The sequence below is a fragment of the Salvia splendens genome, chromosome 14 (assembly GCF_004379255.2).
Source record: "Salvia splendens isolate huo1 chromosome 14, SspV2, whole genome shotgun sequence".
Lineage (NCBI taxonomy): Eukaryota > Viridiplantae > Streptophyta > Magnoliopsida > Lamiales > Lamiaceae > Salvia > Salvia splendens.
The window spans coordinates 10661699-10686244 of NC_056045.1; the positions used below are offsets into that span (position 1 = coordinate 10661699).

The window sequence follows — 24546 nt, forward strand, 5'->3', positions numbered from 1 at the left end:
CATTTATACATCTGCACAAATACAATAGAATAATACAATAGCCCACTAAAATATAAAAACAAAAAATAGAAATAAAATGCATAAATCAACATGTTGTTAAACTTTTTGGGACAAGTTAATGATAAATATAGTGTTATTTGACTTATAACTATAAATAAATAAAAAATATATCTATAAATAATATTAAAGGAAAATTGTATGCATTCTCAATTACACAGAAGAGTCATAAAAAATACCTTCATATCGATTTAAAGTTGATGAACCAAAATTACTCTTATTAGATGAATAACGTTGATCACGAATAATATCACTTATAATAACAGGACTTTCAATGGATCCACCAATACCGGCTACAAAAATTTAAGATTTATTAATACAACTGAATTAAATAAAATATTTATAATAAAATACAAAATATAAATAAAAAAATCAAAATATATAATAAAATTAAAATATCAGAATTAATATAAAAATTAAATAAAATCGTATTAGAATAAAAATCTAAAAAATATTAAATAAGGGCCCAATTAAAATTAAAACACCTGCCCAATAAACATAATTAACTACTGCATAGCCCAAACAAATTTATCAAATTGGTACAATCGTCCTAAAAAATAGCCCAAAGGATGAGCCCAAACAAATACATTCGATTAGTTTATGGCTAATTAAAATAATCAAACTATATCTAATTAAATCAATGCACTTAGAGATTATAACCATAATTTATGCACCATATAAAACCAAATGTTCTCCCATTCCTCTTCTTTGTCGGCGCCGATCACCCAAAGCCCTAGGGAGAATTCCACCCCAAACAGCCGGAAATTGCACACAACAACCGCATCTACGACGTCTCCGGCGCAAAACCCAGCCAACACTTTTTGTCACGACCGCACTTTCTAAGGATAGAAAACTCGGTTGATCGCGACTAGGGGGGATGAAAGAAGCGGGGAAGAAAGGGGAAAGAACTTCGGGACAACTGAACATAAACTTTGGATAACTGAAAATAACTCAAAAGTATCAGAGTGCAAACATGTTACCATAAACTAGGAATGTCATTAATTCGGACTAACAAAACTGAAAATGAACTAGACATTTGCGGAAGCGTTCAAGAGCGAATGACACCGTGCATGGAGACTCGATGCATCCAAGTACTACTCTATCGAAAGATCTTTGCTGTCTGTGCTGAACACCGCCCATCGTCATCACTGCTCAACCTGCACATTTTTGAAACATATGTAGGGCTCAGTACTTGGTGTACTCAGTGGACACCTGCCGAAATACATTTTAACTGAAAAGAAAGTGGTTTTTGTCAAGCCACTACTGAGTGAGCTTGGGGTTTTATCTTAAAAGATCCGAGAACACTAAAAGCAATTTTCTTTTCCTTTATCAAAAGCAGTCTGCCGATCTATTTTCCTGGAACATATGTTGTATCTGAACTAACTCCTGGTGAACTGCGAATTCACTAACTCCTGGTGAACCGGAAGGTATGGGCTCATCCCACTTACAAACCCCGAATTCACTAACTCCTGGTGAACTGCGAATTCACTAACTAAAACTGAAACTGGTCTAGTATAGATAGACATTGTTCAAAATAAAACACGGCTCAACATAACCTTTGCAACTTTATTTTTCTCATAAACATTTTTGAAACATAAACTCATTTTTCTTTTATCAAAAGCCGAACACAAAATCGACAAAGGCTAACAGTTCACAAGCACTCGTAAAGCAAAACATAACATCATACTATGTAAAACACATCACTTTCACTTGCAAATAGCACTTTTCATAAAACTGCACATTAAATAGCAAGCTCGCTCTTAACATCATATCTTAAATAGAAAGCCAATACAATACTTTTCATAAAAACTGCACTTTAAACATAAACCCCACAATTATATATCACAATAGAAAGCCCGTAAATTACTTTTCGTAAAAACTGTGATTTTAACAGAAAGCCCACATAATCATATAGGATAGAAAGGCCACGTAAAATACTTCTCGTAAAAACTGTAACTTTAACTGAAAGCCCACAAATATACTTTAGTTCGAAAGCCAATAATATACTTTTCATAAAAACTGTATAGTAATTAGAAGCCCACAATTATATGTAGGATAGAAAAGCCCACATAATCATATAGGATAGAAAGCCCAAATAATCATATAGGATAGAAAGCCCACCTCGTTTGCTTAATTTCCCTAACTTGACTTTCTTGCTCTGATCTTAACTCACAGAGATAGTCCTTCGTGAAAAAAAAACAACATACTAATTAGACTCAAGATAATATCTCATTAGAATGCATGCCTCCTATTTAACTCCTTTTATTCTTTCGTTCACTTTTAGAGAAAATTCTAGAACTTGCATATTAATTAAATCATGAGATTTAATTAATCACACTTCTTTATTAGATTTAATTATATTCGTGACTAGAGAACTTCGTCTCCCTCTTTCTTTCTATTTCCTTAGCGGTCGCCTGAGGCGTCGCTGGCGACGCCGGCCGGCCATTCGCACCCTCCATCCGCACGTAACACCTTCAACACTAATTTCAGCCTAACAATTTAAATCCTGGCAGCCTACGTATATTAATTAAACTAGAGCCCAAGTACTTAATTTCCTTTAGCCCAAAATTAATTAAAAGTCCAAGGCTTAATTATTTCCCCACCTTATATCTCTAATTTAATTTGTGATGCCCAAACAAAAAGATCCAACTACTCCCTTCCACCATCTCGGTTACTCTCTCTTTCTCTCAAAACCTCCGCCGCCCTCCTTTCAATTTTTCTCAAGATACCCAAAATCGGCAACCCAAACTCCGTCGCCTTCCTCCTCACGACTCCACGCCGCCGATATCACGCCGTCGCTGTGGAAATCGCTGCTGCAGTGAGAGGGGGTGGTCGTCGTTCACAATCCACCACCGTGGAATCACCGCAGCCGAACTACAGAACCGAGTCAGGCACCTCGTTGTCGCTGCTCTGCGGCCTTATCTCGCCGTCGCCGCTGCTGCCATTCCGCCATCGCTGCTGTTCGAGGAGCAGTCCATCAATCCTCTCAGTTCTTCGTCAACGGCTGTTCGGAAGCCCCTGTTCAACCACTCGGTATCCCCGACTAAGCACGAACAACCCCGATTCATCCCGATAGAAACTGGACAGCCCCCGTTTACAACCGAACGACCCCCGAAAGATAAGTTCTTTATATTCCAGTTATGTTCTTTCTAGTTGATGGGGTGCGTACTAAACAAGCCCAACAGCAATGACGGCCCATCAGCCCAAAGCCCAAGGAAGAGTATGAGTTCGGCATTACCAAAGAGTTCGGCCTCAGCCTACAGCTCGGTAAAAGCCAACCAATCAAGCTCTGCTCTCAGGTCGGCATCAAGCTCTACTCTCAGATCGGCAACCAAAGCAGTTCGGTCTCAGTATTCGACCGAACAAGGAGTTAGTGGACCCATACAGGATTTCCACAACTTCCAACACACCCACTACCACGTGGTGTCAACTCAGGCCACGATCGTAGGCCATGACCTACGCTACATCCACGATCTTAGGCCATGACCTACACGACATCCACGACTTAGGGTGGTGATGCAAGCCACGATCTTAGTTCAATATATAAATAGAACTTAGATCTGATAGACGAGGGTTAAGCTCTCTAGAGATAAAATATCATATAGCAAGTCTGTGTTGTAAGCTGTAATCCCAGATCAAGCAATACAATCTTGCCCTCCCTTCTTCCCGTGGACGTAGATTTACTTCAGTAAATCGAACCACGTAAATTCTTTGTGTCGTAGTCTTTATTCTCTACCAGCATTTACTAACATCAGAAATTCGCGGATTCATCACTGGCGCCGTCTGTGGGAACCAGAGAACAAAATTTGTGATAAAACGAATTTTTGACCCTTTTCCACCCCAAAAATGCGTACCAGATCACGTAACACCCGTAACACCGTTCGCGATAACCAGGAGGAAGCTAGTCCAGCCCGCAGCTCTGGGAAACAGCCTCGGGAGACTACCTCCTGTTCTCACGGTGAAGGAACTAGCCGCTCCAAAAGCCGTCACACCGAGTCTTCCCAGCAGCCCGATTTGAACGAGGCTGTCAAGCTGTTTTTGGCTGAAAAGCAGGAGGAATTCTTAACCTTCCTGCAAAAAAGCCAAAAGCAGCCGGAGACGAAAACGGCAGATTCTCCCTCTCCCTCCATACGAGACAGTCACTACCGCAGTAGTGTCATGTCTTCCAGGAGAAAGAATCCTCGGTACCGGAATCACAGGAGAACTCCATCTCCTCCATACCGAAGAAATGTCGGGTTCGCCATGTACGGAGCATTGAGGACTCCGTTCTCGGACGATATTACCCGAACTCCCCTACCACAGAACTACCGAACTCCGTCGATAACCTATGACGGACTCGTGGATCCTCATGATTTCTTGGGACGCTATCAATATAACATGGCGAACCAGGGTCTCAACGAGGTCCACATGTGCAAGCTGTTTCCCGAGCTGCTCATCGGGAACGCAAGAAGGTGGTTCGATAGCCTCCCCCAAGGCAGCATTAGATCTTACCGAGATCTAATGGATGCATTCCATAGGAGGTTCTTTCAGAAAGCGGAAGTCCGAATCACTTCGGCTCAGCTGCTTTCCATTCGTCAAGGTCGCGACGAAAAAATCAGCGACTTTATGACAAGATTCCACAAGGAATGCCTGCAAGTAGACGATCTCAACGATCTGCTTGTCATCTCGGCATTCCAAAATGGAATCCTGCCCGGAGCTCTCTACAGGAAGCTCGTTGAGTGCGGTCCGCAGACAGCTCAGGAAATGTGGGACATTGCGGACCAGTACTCCCGGGCCGATGAGGCAGACCGTCGCAAACGGTCGTTAGACAGCTCATCGTCCCGAGGAGACAGAAGGAAGCCCGATCATAGCGATCAGGGGCATCCTCGCCGGACTCCATTTGAAAGAATTCAAAGGGCTCCGGTGCAAGACAGATTGGGACCCCGTCTCAATCCCGAGAAGCCGCCCGCTCAGTTCGTACCGCTGAACAAGCCGAGAGCGGAAATTTTCGAACTGCACTCTGACCTGTTCGAAAAGCCAAAGCGGATGACGAAATCAGCCGCGCGCCGACCCCAGGATAACTACTGCTCCTACCATTAAGACCACGGTCACGATACCGAGGAGTGCAGAAACTTGGCTGCAGGTATCGATGTTCTTGTGAAGGCAGGGACATTGAAAAAATACCAAAGCAAGCAGTCAAAGAAGAATAAGAAGCAGAGAGGTGCGAACTGCGCTCCTCAGGATCCGAAAAGGCAGCCGGATCCCGAAGACGATGACGAGCCGCAATATGATGGAGTAATCCAGACTATTGACGCTCTCCCTGCCGGGAAGACCAAGTCGTCCCTGAAGTCAGAGCGCAGAGGCTCCAATCGAGAGGAGCCAACGCATAAAAGGCTGAAGCAGGACGAAGTGATTACGTTCTCGGATGCTGATCCCGTCCCGGCCATCTCTCCTCACCAAGACGCCATTGTCATCCAAGCCGGAGTGGCAAACAAACTGATCCACAGGGTGTTTGTGGATACAGGAGCGTCAGTCAGCATTCTTTTTAAAGAGTGCTTCGACAAACTAGAAGTGGACCCAGCTCGGCTCAGTCCGGCTCCGCTTCCCCTGAAGAGCTTCGCCCAGGAGGACACCCGCCCTGAAGGTATTATCAGCCTTCCGATCACGGTGGGGAAAGCGCCTACTAGCTCCAGTACGATGATTGAGTTTTCGTGGTGAAAGCTCGGTCCCCGTACAACATCATCCTGGGGAGAGACTGGCTCAACACAGTTCGGGCCGTTTGCTCTACTTATCACCTCACCATCAAGATTCCCACTAAAGGTGGGATAGCGGTCATCCGAGGTGATCAAAAGAGAGCAAAAGAGTGTCTGCAGATTGCGCTTAAAAGTGCCGAGCAATCAGATCGGCACCACCAAGCATAGCAATCACAGCAGCCGGAGTCAGAGGCAATGACCGAAGTCATACCGGAGCCGAATTCGATGACAGTTCAGCTGTACGAAGACGATCCATCCAGAACGGTTAAGATCGGCTTCGCGGGAACGCCTCTACTTCGGGAAAAAACCATCCAGCTCCTCAAGGAGTATAAAGACGTCTTTGCATGGTCTCCGTTGGACATGACCGGAGTGCCCCCCGAGGTAATCACTCATCGGTTAAATATTGATCCTTCGGTCCGGCCGATAAAACAGAAGCAAAGACTCTTTGCGGCAGAACGAAGTCAAGTCATCCATGACGAAGTCCGTCAATTATTGAAGGCGGATGTGTTATTCGAAGTGAAGTATCCTTCGTGGGTGGCCAATCCTGTCATGATCAAGAAAAAGGAAGGAGGATGGCGGATGTGCATAGATTTCACCGATCTAAATAAGCACTGTCCCAAAGATTGCTATCCCCTTCCGAACATAGATAAAAAGTAGAAGCTTTGATAGGCTTTGAAATTTTTTGTTTTCTTGATCTGTACAAAGGATACCATCAAGTTTTAATGGATGAGATTGACGCTTCAAAAACGGCCTTCATTACTGATTTCGGCATTTTCGCTTATAAAAAGATGCCATTCGGTTTAAAGAATGCCGGAGCCACTTATCAAAGGATGGTAGACAAGCTTTTTCGGCACCTGATTGGAAAGGAGGTCGAAGTGTATGTTGACGATATAGTCGTCAAAAGCAAAAGCACTTCGGAGTACGAGCACAACCTCAAGTCCACTCTCAACGTGCTCAAGAAAGCCAACCTCAAACTTAATCCCCAAAAGTGTACCTTTTTGGTAGATTCGGGAAAGTTTCTGGGTTGTTGGGTTTCAAAGGACGGACTCAAGGCAAACCCCTCAAAAGTTCAAGTCGTTCAGAACATGGCAATGCCGAAGTCCATACATGACGTGCAAAGGCTAACCGGATGTCTAGCCGCACTGAATCGATTCCTTTCCCAAGCAGCCGAAAAGCAACTGCCGTTCTTCAAGGTGTTGAAAAAGGCACCAAAGTTCGAGTGGGGAGCCGAGCAGAAAAAGGCCTTTGACGAGCTCAAAAGTTATCTAGCCGAGCTTCCTATTCTCTCTGCTCCAACCGAAGCCGAAGTAATATTCTTATACTTAGCGGCATCGGATCAAACCATCAGCGCGGTGCTTGTACGAGAAGAAGGCCTAAAGCAGCTTCCCATCTATTTTACAAGCCGAGCATTAAGAGGTCCAGAAACCAGGTATCAACCTCTGGAAAAGATTGCTCTGGCATTAGCAAATGCAGCAAGGAGACTGCGGCCATACTTCTATGCTCACAAGGTATGCGTCTTAACTGATCTGCCACTTCGGCAAGTGTTGACCAAACCAGAAGCATCAGGCAGAATCGCCAAGTGGGCTATAGAGTTGGGAGAGCACACAATTGAATATCTACCTCGGAAAGCCATCAAGGGACAAGCCTTGGCAGATTTTCTTGCAGAAGCAAAGTTCGATCAAGCAATTCCTGTTATTGCCGAACAGAAGAATTCTGCCAATGCCGAACTAGCACAGCCCTTGGAATCCGAAGTAGAGCCGCCGGACTGCTGGAGCGGATTCGTAGATGGAGCTTCAAACAAGATGGGAAGTGGAGCTGGTATTTTACTTGTCGCTCCCGACGGACACGAGGTAACCTACTCACTTCGGTTCCTATTCCCCACTACTAATAATGAAGCCGAGTACGAAGCCCTCCTGGCCGGACTCCAGTTAGCGCAAAGTCTGCTCGTCAAATCTCTCAAAGTCCATTGTGATTCACAAGTCATAGTAAATCACATGTTGGGTACAAGTGAAGCTCGTGACGAGAGAATGAAGAAGTATTTGGACAAAGCGCAAAGCATCAGCCGAAGTTTCTCCTATTTTCGGATAATCCGCATTCCCAGAGCGGAAAATAGCCGAGCAGATACCTTAAGTAAGTTGGCCTCAGATCCGAGCTCAAAGGCGGAAGAATTAATGCATCGAAGCATTGATGAAGCCGAGGTACATTCAGTATCCAGCTCGCCGAACTGGATGACGCCGATCTTGCAGTATCTGGATCAAGGACAATTGCCCGAGGATAAGAGAGAAGCTCGGAAGATCACGTGCCGAGCACTTCGGTACGAACTTCATGAAGGAGTCCTCTTTAGAAAGTCTTACCTCCAGCCGTTATTGCGGTGCGTAGGACCAGAAGAGACGGACTACATCCTCAGAGAAGTTCATGAAGGATCGTGCGGTAGCCACATCGGAGCCAGAGCTTTAGCTAAAAAAGTTCTGAGATGGGGATATTATTGGCCAACCATGGTACAAGAGGCAGTGCAGCTCGTCAAGAAGTGTACGAAGTGCCAAATTCATGCAAATGTCCCAAGGATGCCGCAGACCGATCTATACACTATGCAAAGCCCTTGGCCTTTCATGCAATGGGGCATAGACATAGTGGGACCACTTCCTCAAGCTCCTCGGCAAATGAAATTCCTTATCGTTGCCGTGGACTACTTCACGAAGTGGGTGGAGGCTGAACCATTAGCTACGATAACGAGCTCAAAGGCATTGGACTTCGTCTGGAAGAACATAGTGTGCCGATTTGGCATACCCCACATCCTCATCTCGGATAATGGGACTCAGTTCACCGACAAGACGTTCAAGAATTGGTGCCAAGAGCTGAACATTCAACAGCGGTTCACTTCGGTCTCCCATCCCCAAGCAAACGGACAAACGGAAGTAACGAACCGGATTCTGGTGAAAGGGTTAAAAGCTCGGTTAGAACAAGCCAAAGGACAATGGGTAGAAAATCTCCCTCAAGTCCTATGGTCCTACCGAACTACACCCAAAACCTCCAACGGTGAAACTCCGTATAGTCTGGTGTACGGCACTGAAGCCGTAATTCCGGTGGAGATCGGCGTACCCAGTCCCCGAACTCTAAATTTCTCCTCAGAAATGAATGACGACGGACTGAGAGCAGAACTAGATCTCGCCGAAGAAAGAAGAGAATTGGCGTGCATAAAAGCAGCCAAGTATAAGGAGCAAGTAGCCCGGTATTATAACCAAAGGGTGAAAAAGCTTCAATTTCAAGTGGGAGATCTCGTCTTGAGAAACAACGAAGTAAGCCGAGCAGAAAAGCTGGGCAAACTCGAACCCACATGGGAGGGTCCATATCGGGTGTCAGAAGTCATCGGCAAAGGGTCTTATAAATTGACTCACATGTCAGGAGAACAAGTACCCCGAACATGGCACGTCTCCAACCTCAAGAAGTTCCACTTGTAAGAGACAAAAGTCCGGTCAGTCCGTCTCGTGTCTAGTTCGGTCATAGGGGTATATGTTTTTATTTGTTTGTTTCTTACTTGTACCTTTTACTTGTCGTTTTTTAAAAAAAAGTTTAAAGTTTTTTTTCTTTCATCTTTTTCATTTTTTCTCTATGTGTTTTGTCTCTATGTGCTTGTCGTCTCTTACAAATGGTACCAAGGTATATCGTTCTTTAAAGACTGATCCCCTTTTTAGATCGATTATTAAAGACTATTGTGAGTCCAAGCTTCTAAGGAGGATACAAGACCACAATTCAGCTTAACAAGCAGTCCGTCTGAAACGAACTGCAACAAGCCAACGACTGTGAGTCCAAGCTTCCAAGGAGGATACAAGACCACAATTCAGCTTAACAAGCAGTCCGTCTGAAACGAACTGCAACAAGCCAACGACGGTGAGTCCAAGCTTCTCAGGAAGATACAAGACCACAATTCGGCTTAAGAAATAAGCACTTCGTCTGAAACGAACTGCAATAAGGGAAAGTCCGATCCACGCGATAAACCTCGCCGAATTAGGACGACCAAGTTCGGTCAAAGAAGTTTACCTCATAAGACCGAGGACGACCATGTCTAGTCAAAGAGGTTTACTGCATAAGACCACTTCGGTTAACTGGGAAAGTCCGATCCACGCGATAAAACTCGCCGAATTAGGACAAGGGAAAGTTCGATCCCGGCGACAAAAATCGCCAAATTAGAACACAAACCAAGTCCGGTCAAAGAAGTTTCCTTCATAAGATCAAAGACGAGTCCGGTCAAAGAAGCTTACTTCAAAGTCCAAATACGAGTCCGATCAAAGAAGCTCACTTCATAAGACCGATGACGAGCACGATGAAATTGTTTCGCAGAGCTGTAAGTAAGCAGTGATAAAAGCGAAAGGAAAAAATTTCATTTATTAAATCTCGTTCGGCTGACAATTCAGCTCCCCTACGAGAAGGCATTACGCCATTACAAAGGACTATTCTACTGTCCTCGGTTGCTAAAGTTAAGCCACCTATCTGCAAAATCCTCTGGAAGCCGAGTTCGGTTGTTCCGAGCAGATGAAGAATAAGCAGGTCGACGAGATGCTATCCTCGACCCAACACCTCTTCCGCGAGCCCCAGAAGCTCTAACCCCTCGGCGATGAAGAGTCTCTGCAATAAGCATCTGCTGATCTTGCTCGCTCATAGTCACAACTCCTCGGCGAATTTCAGTCCGTCCCTGTCTTGACGATTCCGGTTGCTCCTGAGCCCGTTCTCGTCTTGACGTTTCCGGCTGTTCCGGAGTTCGTTGTTGACTTGGAGTAGGATTTTGAACAAGGGAACCAGAGGCTTGATCTGGAGTGCGAGCATCTGTTGGCGGGAAATGCCTAAGGAATCTCTCGATTGAGGGACGCCGGGAAAGAATGATGTCGTACCGAGAAGCCCAGCGCCGTAATGATTTCACAACTTGTTGGCAAGCCGAGCTCTCCAGCACATTGTTCCTCCGGAGTACATGATATTCCTCCCACAGTTCGTCAACTCGACTCTGAACATCTGATATGGTCACTCCCCCGCGCACACGGATGTAATCCTCGTACGCAGTCCTCTCAGCAATGGTCGTATTCAGCTCGGCCTCCAGATCCTTCTTATCGGACTCTAAGTCCTTATTATCGGCCTCCAGCTTCACTAAACGAGCCAGAAGCTCGTCATTCTTCGTCTGATCGGCTATAGCTCTTTTCTCAGCTTCGTCTAAAGCCGAAGAGTACAGCCGTTTCCAGTGAAGTATCTCCATCTCCTTGAGTACAAAGCAGCTATATTAGTTCGGCAGCTGTACCGAGCAGATAGTAAAATACAACAGGAATAAAGGCGAGTACGAAAAGCTATACGAAGACAAGTGTAGAGAATTTTTCATTCACAAGGAAAATTTTTTACACTAGGAGGGCTTCAAGGCCATTTTACAAGGAAGAAACTAGACTAAGAGAAGGGAGACGAAATCATACTCCGCCAGCTTCGTCTCCGGCCTCGCATCCTGCCGGCCTCGCCTCCGCCTCCTGATCGGCTTCCTTCTCCGGATGCCCGGCCCGCTCGACTTCGGCCTCCTGCTCCAGCGGCTCGGCCTCACCCTCTCCGTTGTAAGTCGAAGCGGGTGAAACGGGTCCCACGGAGGCAAAGATAGCCTCCAGGTTCTCGTCCCGATCAGCTCGACAACTCCGGACTCGGTCTGCAGAAAGCAGGACCGAGGATGAAGCGAGCTCCTCAAGGAGCGGCAGATTCTGAAGCCGAGCTGCTATCTCTCGGCTGTACAGAGGCAGCACGACGTCGGCCCCCTGCTCGCCCTTATCGGTAATTAGCCTTACCAGACTACCGACAAAGGCCGAGAACTGGCCGCTCAAAAAGAGTTTCTCCGTGTAAACACGGAGAGCCTCCCCCTGGGCAGCCACGGCGGCAGCCTCCTTCTGAGCCTCCCGGTGCTTCGTCTGCTCTTGCAGGATGATGAGCTGGTTTTTGGCTGACCGGGCTTCATCCTGAGCCGAGATCCTAGCAGCTCGGGCCCTCTCAAATTTGGCCTCAGCCTGTTCGGCCAGACTACGAGCAAGATGCAACTTCTTCTGCATCTCCTCGTAGTCGTGGGATGCTTTGGAGAGCTCCACGGAGACGAGCTTGGCTCTCTGAAGATGAACAAGGAAAAAACTCAACAGAATGGCCATCAAAAAATGTGGAAAAGAAGCCAAGTCAGAAAGCTTACCTCCACAAAATTCGTCGGCCATTGAAAAGGCTCAGGGACGTGTTCCGGGATGTCTGCAACCACCTCGGAGATGACCAGGTCTTTCCCCGGCACTCTTGGGGACTCATGGAATTTCCCCTTCCCTTTAGCCGAACACGGCTCCGGCTCTTTCGGATCCGAAGAAGAGGTTTTTTGCCTCTTCGGATTCTTCTCGGCTTCAGACGCCGAGCGAGGGGCTCTCTGCCTCTCCGGCTCCACAAGCTCGGAGGACTTTCGGATAGCCTTATTCAGCAAGTTCACTGTCAAAAAAAAAAAAAAAAAAAAAAACAACAAAGTCAGATTTTCTTCGTTAAAGCAGTAGAGCATAAAGATAAATAGAAATCCTCACCCTCGGCCTCTTCGTCCGAAGACGAGATGTCGAACACGACGTCGCCCTTGACGAGCTCAGACTCCGTGTATTGTTTCCTAACTATGGGAATCTTGTTGAGCTCGCCATCGAGCTCGTCCAACGGTTCAGGCCGAGGATGACGGATAACGGACTTCGGCCCTCTCCAGGGAAAACTAGGAGCCGCGGTCCTATCATAGTAGAAGAAGCGGTTTTGCCACTTCGGCCACTTCGTTTTACAAAAGGCCCTAAAGGGCTGTACAGGGATCAAGTAAAACCAAGACCCCTTCCTCTTAAATTGAAAGAATTTAAGGATCGCCTTCAAAGACAAATCCCTTCCTAACTTACGGAGTTCGGCAGCGAAGGCCGACAAGTGCCTCCAAGAGTTCGGAGTCACCTGGCCTAAAGGAAGCTGAAAAAAATCTAGTAAATCTATAAAGGCAGAAGGGAGGGGGAAACGAAGCCCGCATTCTAAGCAGGCCTCGTACACGGTGGCGTAACCCTCCGGCGGGGAGTCAGCCCTATGATCACCGTCAGGTACCACCGCCTTCCCCCCAGGAAAAAAGTATTTTTCGGGTAGGGATATCACAGTATCCTTACTCAAAATACTATGGAAATACTCTACGGTCTTCTCCCCGGACTCTTTCCGGCCAGAAGACCCCTTACCGCCTCTCCTACCGCTACCCGACTCCGAAGAAGAAGAAGAAGACATTTTTCTTACTTTTTGAAGGTGAAGAAAGTCTGAAGAAATTCTTGAAAGCGGAGAGAGAATTTTCGCAAAAAAGAGAGAGTGCAGAAGAAGCAGTCGCAAAAGTGCTTCAATGATGAAGAAAGGAGGTATTTATCAGATTCAGCGAAGATTTCAAAATCGTCGCACCTTTTCGAATCCCACCTTTTCAGGATTCAACGGCCGGATTTTACTGTCGCATTTAATGCAGTCACGTGCAAGGCACGTCCCCTGACATCAGCCTCCCCCTTGCCTTTATCCAGAATGCCGAAGTGACTCACTTCGCCGAAGTGATTCACTTCGCCCTTCGGGGGGGGTAGTGATGGGGTGCGTACTAAACAAGCCCAACAGCAATGACGGCCCATCAGCCCAAAGCCCAAGGAAGAGTATGAGTTCGGCATTACCAAAGAGTTCGGCCTCAGCCTACAGCTCGGTAAAAGCCAACCAATCAAGCTCTGCTCTCAGGTCGGCATCAAGCTCTACTCTCAGATCGGCAACCAAAGCAGTTCGGTCTCAGTATTCGACCGAACAAGGAGTTAGTGGACCCATACAGGATTTCCACAACTTCCAACACACCCACTACCACGTGGTGTCAACTCAGGCCACGATCGTAGGCCATGACCTACGCTACATCCACGATCTTAGGCCATGACCTACACGACATCCACGACTTAGGGTGGTGATGCAAGCCACGATCTTAGTTCAATATATAAATAGAACTTAGATCTGATAGACGAGGGTTAAGCTCTCTAGAGATAAAATATCATATAGCAAGTCTGTGTTGTAAGCTGTAATCCCAGATCAAGCAATACAATCTTGCCCTCCCTTCTTCCCGTGGACGTAGATTTACTTCAGTAAATCGAACCACGTAAATTCTTTGTGTCGTAGTCTTTATTCTCTACCAGCATTTACTAACATCAGAAATTCGCGGATTCATCACTAGTGTTTTTTAGTTACAACATTAAGAGGGTGCCCGATTTGATGCTACTGTTCGAAATATGCATTCTATGCCATTCGTGAAGAAAAAGAAGAGTTTGAAAAGGGAAAGAATTATACCTTTCGATATGTGAATTATTGAAATGATTGAATACGAACTCCAAATTCTTGCCCACCTCTAGCTCTCTCTCTTTTCTTACTAACTCTCTGAATTTGATTGTCCAAGACTGTGTGTGATGAGGACGTTGGAATAGACAGAGGAGTATATATACTGTTTCGAATTTGCTTGGTGAATTGATGGAAATAAGTTGTGTAGTACTTTGGCTGCAGATTGTACTCTAAGGACTTAAATGGAGATTGTTTTCTTGTTGCAGCTCATGCAACCTATTGGGATTTGGTCAAGATTTTGATTAGGGACAGCCAGCTCTTCCTTGGCTCTTTGTTAATTACTTTTGACATTTTGTGTAGGTGTACTCATCTTCAATAACTCCTTACTTGCTTTCCTTAATTGAATTTGGATTTATCTTGTAGGTGGGGAAGATGACTTGGCTGCCACGTTGCTGTCTGAGAATGGGCTCACTGCCCTGGGCTCGACGGGCTCGTCGGACATGGGCAGTGGTTTGGGCTTTGAAGTGGCTGATCTTTTAGTTATTGGGCCGAGCATAAAAGAATTTGGGCTCAAGAGAAATTAGACATAGCCCAACACGTGTCCTTTATATCATTATGGACTTGATTGCTTATTTGGACTTGAATTCTTTTGTACTATATGAAATTTGAGAATCTTCTTGATCGATCGTAAACATCCAAATGCTCCTTAAATCGTTGCAACTTTATGCGAAAAAAAAATCGTCTAGCCATTCAATGTCCTTTGAGAAGAGCTAAAAAGATGTCAAAAGTCGGGGTGTTACACTTTTAGACTTAAACAACGTCCAACTGGTATCTCAAATCCTACCTTCAAAGCGACGTCGACTGTGCAAAACCTAACCGGCGAAGGCTTAGCCATGACAACACAAACTATTCGCTGAATCGATGACGAAAGAGTTTCACTAACCCTAGTCCCAATCCACGACGTTTAGAATCTACTCTATTAGATCAAACACGGTTTCGATTTCAGGTAAATTCGAAACAAATGTCACCTACTTTTGGCATATCCTCAAAAATTAAGAATATTCTAACATTTTTCAAGTATTATTTTTCAGAATCAGAGAAGTAATGGAGGCTTTGGACAATTCAAGCTCTCGCAGAACAAATGGCGACCTGTTCGTCCCATCTCAGGCTACGAACAGATCCGGCAACAGACGATGAAAACACTACCAAACCCTAGGATTTTGGGACTAAATCTAAGCGTACATCAACTGAAAATTTAAAATCGGTCCAAAATTGAAGAGAAGACAATGGAATACATACCTGAAGATACGTTTTTGTCATAAAATTTAGTGCTTTCTGTTTTCTAACCAATTGCATGCCTAAATGTTGTTCATAAACACTTACATCTGTGACTTTGACTATTAGTACATTTTATATTGTACACTTTCACTTTCAGATCTAATACAAACATATCTCCCTATTAAGATTTTTTTACATTTGCGAACAAAAATTGCAAATTCAGTGGACAAAGGCATGGATTCAAGCAGCTATTCAATTTTCTACATGATAAAGTAAATGATTCACACCATGGACATGTAGAATTTTCTTTTTTCACTGCATGAATAAGCATAAAACTAAATGACTTGAGGGGTGAAAAAAAAATGAATATGTGACTCATAAGTTGAAATAAACAGAACATCAAGATCTGCAAGTGTATATATGAGAAAATGATGATTCTCAGCAATATAAAACAACATCTATACTAATGTGACTAATACTTTGCAGATTGCTCAAAAGAAGATTAAGGAAAATAACTTCAGAAATGTTGAGATAGGTGAAAGAAAAAGTTAATCAATATTATACAGTGATGTACATATTATTATATAAATTAGAACTCATATTTTGTATTTGGCAGGAAAAAAATGACAGTCCATCCAATTAGAATGATAAATGAGGATAAACAGATATACCAATCAATTCTTCATACCAATCAAAGGTATTAAATTCACCTGAAACCGGAGTTGATATTTGTTCATATGAGCAACTCTTTTAAGGTTGCAGACATCTTTAGTTTTTTCATTGCAAACACAAAAGAAATGTAAATCACAACTACTGCAATAGTATAGTGTTTAAATTGAAGGCTAATGAGTTCTTAAAATGGATTTAAAATAAAAGGCCTCACAGATTCCAATATGATCTTTCATTTTCCCAGTATTAGGCTTAGGGTTCAGGAATGGACTCAAATACTTCTGGAAAACATGTTTTAAAATATAATGAACTTTAAAAAACAGTGTTTAAATAAACTGATATATAACTTTCAAAAATTGAATTTGAATGAGAAGAAACAATTAGGTAATACACTGGAACAGAAACATATTGTTAGGCTTTTATTTTATATGTTAGTTTCATAGGAGATATTATACTATTCTTCCTTACCTAGCATAAATTGATGACAAAAAAATATCAAACTAAATCTGAGGAACCAATTATTTCAGAATGAGAAATTAGATAATTCACTGGAACAGAAACTGATATTTAGTCTTCAGCTTTATATGGTAGTTTAATTAGTTTGACAAGAGAGATTAAGTTATTCTTCCCTATCTAGCATAAATTGATGCAAGAAAAAAATCAAACTAAATCTGAGGAACCAATTATTTTAAAATATATACACAAGTTCAATAAGCTCTTATTTCCTTGGTCTGATTGTCACATTTTTTGCAAAGGTACCTATATATTGGAAGAGTATAGAGGAAGGAAAATATCCATAACATGACAAAAAAAAAAGAGAAGACATTTGATTCAAGGTATGTTACCTAACTAATAAAACACTTAGATAACTAAATTATGCAAGTAAATGATAGAAGATTTGATCCAAGTGTACAAAACCAATCTATGTCATCAAAATATTCCATTAAAATACATGAAGTTCTAAATGCTTTATGTGAGTTTTGCATGTTGAATTTGACTAAGATAATGCTTTATAGTTGCTAATTAAATGTAAAACGGTTTACCAAAAATAATTCTTAATTTCAACCTTCCCTGAAGTGTATTAATGTCATAATATGCTCTATATAATATCTTTGCAATAATTAATTGAATTAGACATTTATTTGTAAAGTTAGTTATCTAAATATAATATAGTAGTGTTAAGAATTCAATCTAGAGAAAACTAAACTTTTTATGTGTATTTATATAATTAGGAGAAGTTAAACAGTTTTAAAAAATGACCAACCATCAAGCTAAACACAGAAATTATATTTAGAGTATGTCTGAAAGTGATGCTAGGTTATATATAATCTGAAACAATAAAATTAAATAACTAAAAATAGCTCAAAACAGAACCTTCATTAAATAACCAAGGCATTAGCAAAGATTCATCTTAGAAGTCTTCCCAAAAACCCAAACCTGTAATTCCAAAACAACAACTCCATAACAATTAACTTAAGTAACATAATCCATCAACCAAATCCCAGACCAAACTAATATAAACATTCTGATCAGTTCAAAAAAGAAAAAAAATGAGATTGGAAAACTGAAAAACTCCAAATAATGTCCACAGTCTAATCACCAAGAGCTATCTCCTGACTGTTGCTAATAAGATCATCATCATCCTCTTCAATCACATTCTCTTTCTTCTTCTTCTTGATCTAACTAACACAAACATCATCGCAATTATCAAATTCAGAATCCAGGCATTGCTTCACACTGCCTTCAGCAATCCATTCATTGACATTCTCTTTAGTTACAACAGATAGATCAGGTGATACAAACCTTTATCAGTAACCTCAAAAGAAGTTAAATGTCTATTCAATTCTAAATCAATTCAATATAAGTGACACGTAGTTCTCAACTATTGTTCAAGTTACCTCTGCAATATTGGATCCAAATAGTATATCAGACAACTTCACATCAGAGTTTAGAATTTGTGATTCAATGTTCTGTTTAACACACTTCTCAACAATTTCTAGGATATTACACACTTTGATAACAGTATCTGGATAATTATGATAATACTCCTTGCTATTTATGAGTTGAACTTTGAACAACACATTTTGACCCACAAGCTACTCTTCAACTTCCCTAGGAATATAATCCATTGGAGATTTCTACAACAACAACAATCAAATCAAAACTAACCCAGCAAATAAATTGAATACCAGTTATTATAAATATACCTCAATAGTACTTCCATTCACATCAGTAACCTTTTTCCCCGTAAGCTGCACAACTTCTCTATCCCACAACAAAAGGGAAACATTGCTTGTATGATCAACAATGTTGACAACAAATCTGAAACTGCATAATTGACAACGTTAATTCAAATTAATAAATTTAAAAAAATTGAATCTGAAGAATAACGACCCGCTAAGCCGATATTATTAGAAACGATATTATTAGCTTGATTACTTATATAAGTAACTTTTATGCGATTAAATCCGAGCCACGATAATTTGTCGTTGTTGTTTTAATGTTAGTCAAGTGAATAGAAAATATAGATATATTACACCTATAAGAATGTAATAATTTTAAATAAATAAATAAGATCCCAAAAAATCAAATGTTAATAATATCGGATACATCCGATAAAAGTCCAACAAACTTTAATTTTATACATCCTACGAAAAATCGGATACTTTAACACGGACAGCCGAGCTTGAACCGAGTCCCTCCCTGCACCAAATTAAGCAATAAATATATAAGTAATATAATAAAAGAGATTAAACATAAAGAAAGGAGTAGATAGACTCGATCATGAAAGGATCAGATTTTTTTCGACATAGCAATAAATGCAATTAATGTTGCATGAAGTGGGGGGTCAGAGTAATCTTCTTTCTCTCTGCTAGAAGAATATTTGGGGGATTTTTGTCAGACCACTTGTTATACTCCTATATATATATATACTTACCAACCAATCATCACTTTCACTACCCCACCACCAATCAAACAACACACTCCTCCGAATTACTCCCAACAAAGCCAAAAAAAAAAGAAGAAAGAGGAAGTACACCTTCACAGTAGAAAGCTTGCAGTAAAGTATTTCTCTAACACATAAAAAGGTGAGTAACAACAAACATAAGTTTCTTTTTCTTCTTCTTCTTTCCACACATGCATATAGGCAAGATTTTAGCCCAGCCAAGAACTAGAAAATTACAACTATAACAAAAGAACATAAGAATAGCAAATCCTAGCATCTAACAACCACCAAAATCGTGACTTTCACCTCTTTACATGCTTCAAACACCAAGAATCTACATATGTATGATTTAACAAAGTAAAAATCTAGAGAAAACTAGGATTTCTTTTCTTACCAACTGGAGGAGGTGGATGGCGGTTGTGGTGTTGTCGGAGAGTGGAGTCAGTGGTCGCAGAGTGTGGGGGAGGCTGGCGGTGGTGAAGCAACGGCATAGGGGGGAGGTGCCGGAGCCGCCGCTTGTGCATGCACAGCGGCGGCAGCGACACGCACGGCGGCTGGGGAGGGCCTCGGCGACGGTGGATGAGACGGATCCGCAGCGGTGGTGGCGGCGGTACGGCGACGAGAGAGAGAGAGAGAGAGAGAGAGAGAGAGAGAGAGGAGAGAGAGGAGGCGGCGGCGGGTGGTGGTACTGAGGCCGGCGGCGGTGAGATTGGCGGTAGTGGCAGAAACGTGGGAGAAGGGGGGGCTGCTGTGTATTTGGGAATTGAGGGAAGAAGACAATGGTAGGGTATTTTATTGTAGGTGAGTTTCCTACTTTGGGCTCATGAATTATTTAAATGGGTAATATAATTTATTTGAGCCCAACTACAATTAGAGCCCAACTGCTTCAAATTAATTTGAGGCTTCAATGCATAGTATTTTTTAGGCCCATTTCGAAATTTAGTTATTTTTGGGCCTAAGAATAACATGGTTAAGTAAATTAGTTGCGACTCAAGTTGCTTTCTTTTTTTTTTTTTAGAATAATTAGTAAAGTATAGAACATCAATTTTAGTTGGAACCGAACTAGCAAGCGAAGTAGTAAATAGTGTAAGTTTTGGAAATTTCTTTAATAATAATAATACTAATAATAGTACTAATGCTAATTATAATAATCATAATAAAATGATAATAATAATAGTAATAGTAATAATAATAATAACAATAATAATAGATTAGTTAAACCTTGAGTTTTCTTACTTATTTAATTAGATTAGTTTAAAACTAAATTAGTATTTTCCTATTATGTTGTTTCAAAAGGTTAGCTCCGCAAGTAAGGTCGGAGTAAGAGATTCAAGTAAGGAAAGTAAGCGATCAAGGTGAGCTCTCTTATACTAAAAATGCAAATCGTATTTTATGAAAACCCGAACACATGTTCGTGATTCTTAAAGATGTTGTCTTGCCATAAATATTTTTGTACGATGCCTATCTGTTTGGCTAAGGCCAAAGAAATTATGAATGATGATATAAGTCGAATTCGGGTCCCAGTGAGGCTGGTGTCCCCGCTCAGACTAGTGTACACAAGCCACCTCTGTCATGTTGGGCAGAGCAGGTGACCGAGGAAGGTGGCCACCTTCCCGGCACAAGGATACCTCTGACATGATGGGCAGAGTAGGTGACCGTGCGAGAACACCATCTCGACGGCACAATGTGATCAGATATGGCTAAGTACAGGAAAAGGGCCCGATGTGAATATTTTTAGTAAGCTTGGGTCTTTTCAATAAAACCCCGAGTATTACTGTGATGGTGGCTTGACAATATTTTCAAATGTATATTTGTATTTTTCGGCAATGTGTTCACTGAGTACTTTTGTACTCAGCCCTGCATATATTTCTAAATGCGCAGGTTGAGTCGTGAAAAGGGGGAGGGACAAGTGCTGTGGAGAGCAATCTAGTAACTAACTACGAATAAAACTCTCGGAGGTTCATGTCTCCATACATGGACCGCGTTCTTTTGTTTCCGCTGCCTGTGCCGGTAAAGAGGCAGTGTCTATTTTACTTTTGACTCTGATAATCAGAACTTGTATGAACAGTCACTCGATTCTGCATGATCGAGTGTATTTTATTATAAGTATTTCCCTATATGAGTTTATTATATGCGTCTCGTTCTGCTTTGGCTTTAATTTCCCCTAAATTCTATCCCCGCTTCTTATAATCCCTCCTTAGTCACGGTTCCCCAGGTTATGCTATCCTTAGCTAACTGCGGTCGTGACACTATAAAACACTAGTAGCATTGAAAGTCTAATACCTTTTTACAGAATATGAATAATTCTTGATACAGAAGTCACAACGAAAAATATTGTCATCCAAGGTTATAACCTTCTTCACACAAGTCTTACAATCCAAGTAATACCATTCTTCAAAATGACAATCAACTGATTCAAGCTTCCCAAACACCCACCCAACAGGTACCATCCTGTTCACCATCAACAGAAATAGAACTGACATGGGAAATGAATAAGAGAATTAGGAAAAATGTAAAGAAATATATTGTGCAGATTAATAGAAGAACAACTAAAGAATAAATGGAACTCGTTTAAGTGAGAAGAGATGAATTTCAAAGAAGAGAGAAGTGGACGGGGCTTAGAACGACAAGCGCAGATTCAGACCAAGTTATATGGAAAGATAACTGAACCGGTTGGATCAGTTAGCAAATGTCGTTGCCACTTGATCAAGTCGATCTCACTTTCGCTCGTTTACCCACCAAAGTAATTTATAACTCCCAATTTTGCACTACTTTAACAGTAAAGCGGCAAGTTCGGGGTCGATCCCACAGAAAAGTTGGTGTATTAAGTGTGTGAATAGTGAACAGGGGGTTGGCTGCTGCCACGCTTTAACTTGGGAGTTTTTAACTACTGATTTTACTTTAAGCAGAATTAAACTGGCTAACTTGAACAATGTAAATTTAACTACTGGTCAAGTGCATCGTAACGAAACTGAAACTAAAGCAGTAAATGCGAGGATTAAAACGAAAACAACTTCGATTTAACTAGAACAGTACAACGTGAAATTTAAACTAAGCTAACACTTTGGAAACTACGAAAGCAAGTAAAACCGAGAAGGTCCTCGGCGGGAAACTTAAGAATACGCCGACAGATAACAAGTATTCTGCAGCGCTTCTTCAATCGCCCTTTCTAACTAAGCAAAACTCTATCTAAGCTATCTAGAAAACTGAACTAAGCTAGAGAACTGGACTAAACTTAACTAAGACAGAAAGTAAAGGATCAGATTCCTTTCATGTGGTGGCACATCCTCTATTTATAGGCCCGGCACGACCTCCAGCTGGATAACGATCTTGGCACGGAATATTCGCTTATGCTGAGAGTGAGCGACTCATTGATTGCTACGTGCTCTTATTCTATAATGACGACGCTTTTCAGCAACAAAATCGTGACTCAGCTCCGTCCTTGCGTCTCATATTTCAGCACGTGTCCCCTTCTAGAACGTTGTCCTTGATAACAAAATGCTACGCACCATCCAGCTCATAGCCTCACGTCTCCTTCTTTTGACATCCAGTGGTCCCCTCCTTAACTGCTTGATTACTCCCCTTGATCAACTTCCCCGGAAATCTGGCCTTTTCGCCTATTGTACTCGCTTGATCAGTTTGGCCTTGTTGCCTTGGTCAAGCGGCATTCCTGCACATTTAACACTTATTTTGCGCGATAAACCGATCAAGTAGAGTACATTTTACCCTTAAACCGATGCATGAAATGAGCCTTATCAAGAAGCTGAGATTCTATTGCTGATTATGTGAGATTTCGGTTGATGGAGTTGAGTGAGTGACTATAAGAGTGGGTGGGAAGGGGTATTTATAGTGCTCTCCTACTCAGCATGCTTTGTTGAAAAAATGTGCATGTTCCCAAAAAAAACAAAATGATGAGAAACCTTCGAAATGACCAAATATAATTAGAATTATAATTACAAATTATAAAATACATAAAATAATGGAGTAATATTATTACTGCATGCGAAATACTAAAATACATTCTGTTTTAAACTTATTTTCATATTAATATTAATATAAGAGGGAATATAAATGAGTGACAGTTGTGTCTTGGAAAATGAATGAAACAGTAAATGCTATTAATTGAATGGACCATTTGACCTACCCAATAAATGATTTTGTTGATTGATATTTCTCTATTTAACTAATCCCCTTTTACAGGAATGCAAAAGGGATTCATCACAACCCTAAAAAGGATCCGCCAGCCACCCTCTCTAAAAGAAAAAGAGAGAGACAAAAAGGTTAAGATAGGCTGGTACCTACACAAAGACTGCAAAAGTTATGAGAAGTGATTCTTCCATAACAGACTTCTCTTTGTTCTAAAATCTGCATTGGTAGTTATATATCAACATGGTGCCATTAATTCCTATACCTGATTATCTATATATCATCTATACCTGAAATATTTTTGCATTGGTAGATATATATATATATATATATATATATATATATATAGTCTCATTATTCACAAATCCACTCTTAAAGACCGAACTAGAGACCAAATTAGGGCCCTTAGATCTAGGGTTTAATGGATGAGATTAGACCATGCTATATTAATTTCGCTCCTTCATTAGGTAGACAATTTACTTCAATGCAGGGGTATTTCGGTCAAAACATATATGAGCTCATCTCCTACCCCATCTCATCTTCTCTTATTTCCTCCGTCTAAATCTCTCCTCCATCCATCTCTCTCTCTCTAAACAAAATTGAAATCCCTAGAACTCGTCGTCCTCAACGCATTTGGCCCTCCTTCGCGGTACCGCTGCCTTCGCCGGCGTGAGACGGCATGTGCTGCCGTCACTCTCACGGCTGTCACGCCCTTTCAGCGCCGTCACCACACCATAGTCGCAGATGCGTCGTAACAGCCACCATCAGTTTGCGCTCGGAGTTGTCTGGCTCCACCTCTGCCTATTTCCACTTGAAGCTACGTTGTCGTCATCTCCTTCGCGCTGCATCTGCTCACCGTGTTCATTGCTGCTCAGATCTAATCACCACAAAGGAGAAATGTACGGTGTTTCCATACTCTACCTTGTGAGAGAAGCACTCTTCTCTATCTACCACAAATCTAATACCAAAAGCCCTGCCGAAACTGCCTAGCATTACCATCAGAGCCACTGCTGCAACTGGAAGCCTCATCTACAACCCAATACCATAACTTCATCAGTTTTTACAAGGGAAGGTGAAAGAGCCTCATGGGGCACAAATATTTTGGCATGTTAAATTTAAATGCACAAATATAAATACACACACAGGTACATGCAGGTTATACATGTTGTAAATCTATTGAAAATCAGTTCATTCAATTAATCTTGTCAGTTGTCATCGCCAACTATTGAAATGTGTTTTACAGCTAAACCATGTGAAATTGTATGCATTATAAAATAATGTTCTGATTTATGAATGAATTATAAAACTCACATTGCTTGCTTGCTGTCGAGTGACCACTCTAGAGTGGATTCCGTGGACACTGCAGAAACGAAGTATTTGTAGAAG

General features: G+C 41.9%; 1 protein-coding gene and 1 long non-coding RNA gene across 7 annotated transcripts; one reads left to right on the forward strand and one right to left on the reverse strand.

The window, feature by feature from the left end:
• Window positions 1-17415: 17415 nt before the first annotated feature.
• Window positions 17416-19759, reverse strand: LOC121763969. Of its 6 annotated transcripts, none has more exons than XM_042160059.1 (4): window positions 19409-19759; window positions 18734-18770; window positions 18275-18395; window positions 17416-17746 (listed from the first exon to the last, which is right to left on the reverse strand). In XM_042160059.1, exons 1-4 carry the CDS (start codon window positions 19536-19538, stop codon window positions 17660-17662), a joined length of 375 nt encoding a protein of 124 aa, XP_042015993.1. In that variant the 5' UTR covers window positions 19539-19759; the 3' UTR covers window positions 17416-17659. The 6 variants fall into 6 exon arrangements, 5 of the variants coding, with proteins under 5 accessions (XP_042015993.1, XP_042015992.1, XP_042015995.1 ...); XM_042160058.1 differs by having other exon boundaries at window positions 18713-18770; XM_042160061.1 differs by having other exon boundaries at window positions 17416-17750; window positions 18713-18770.
• LOC121763970 lies at window positions 18784-21122 on the forward strand. The gene is made up of 3 exons (XR_006042533.1): window positions 18784-19156; window positions 20311-20369; window positions 20896-21122. It is a non-coding gene; the product is annotated as an uncharacterized LOC121763970 (long non-coding RNA).
• The last annotated feature ends 3424 nt before the right edge of the window (window positions 21123-24546 follow it).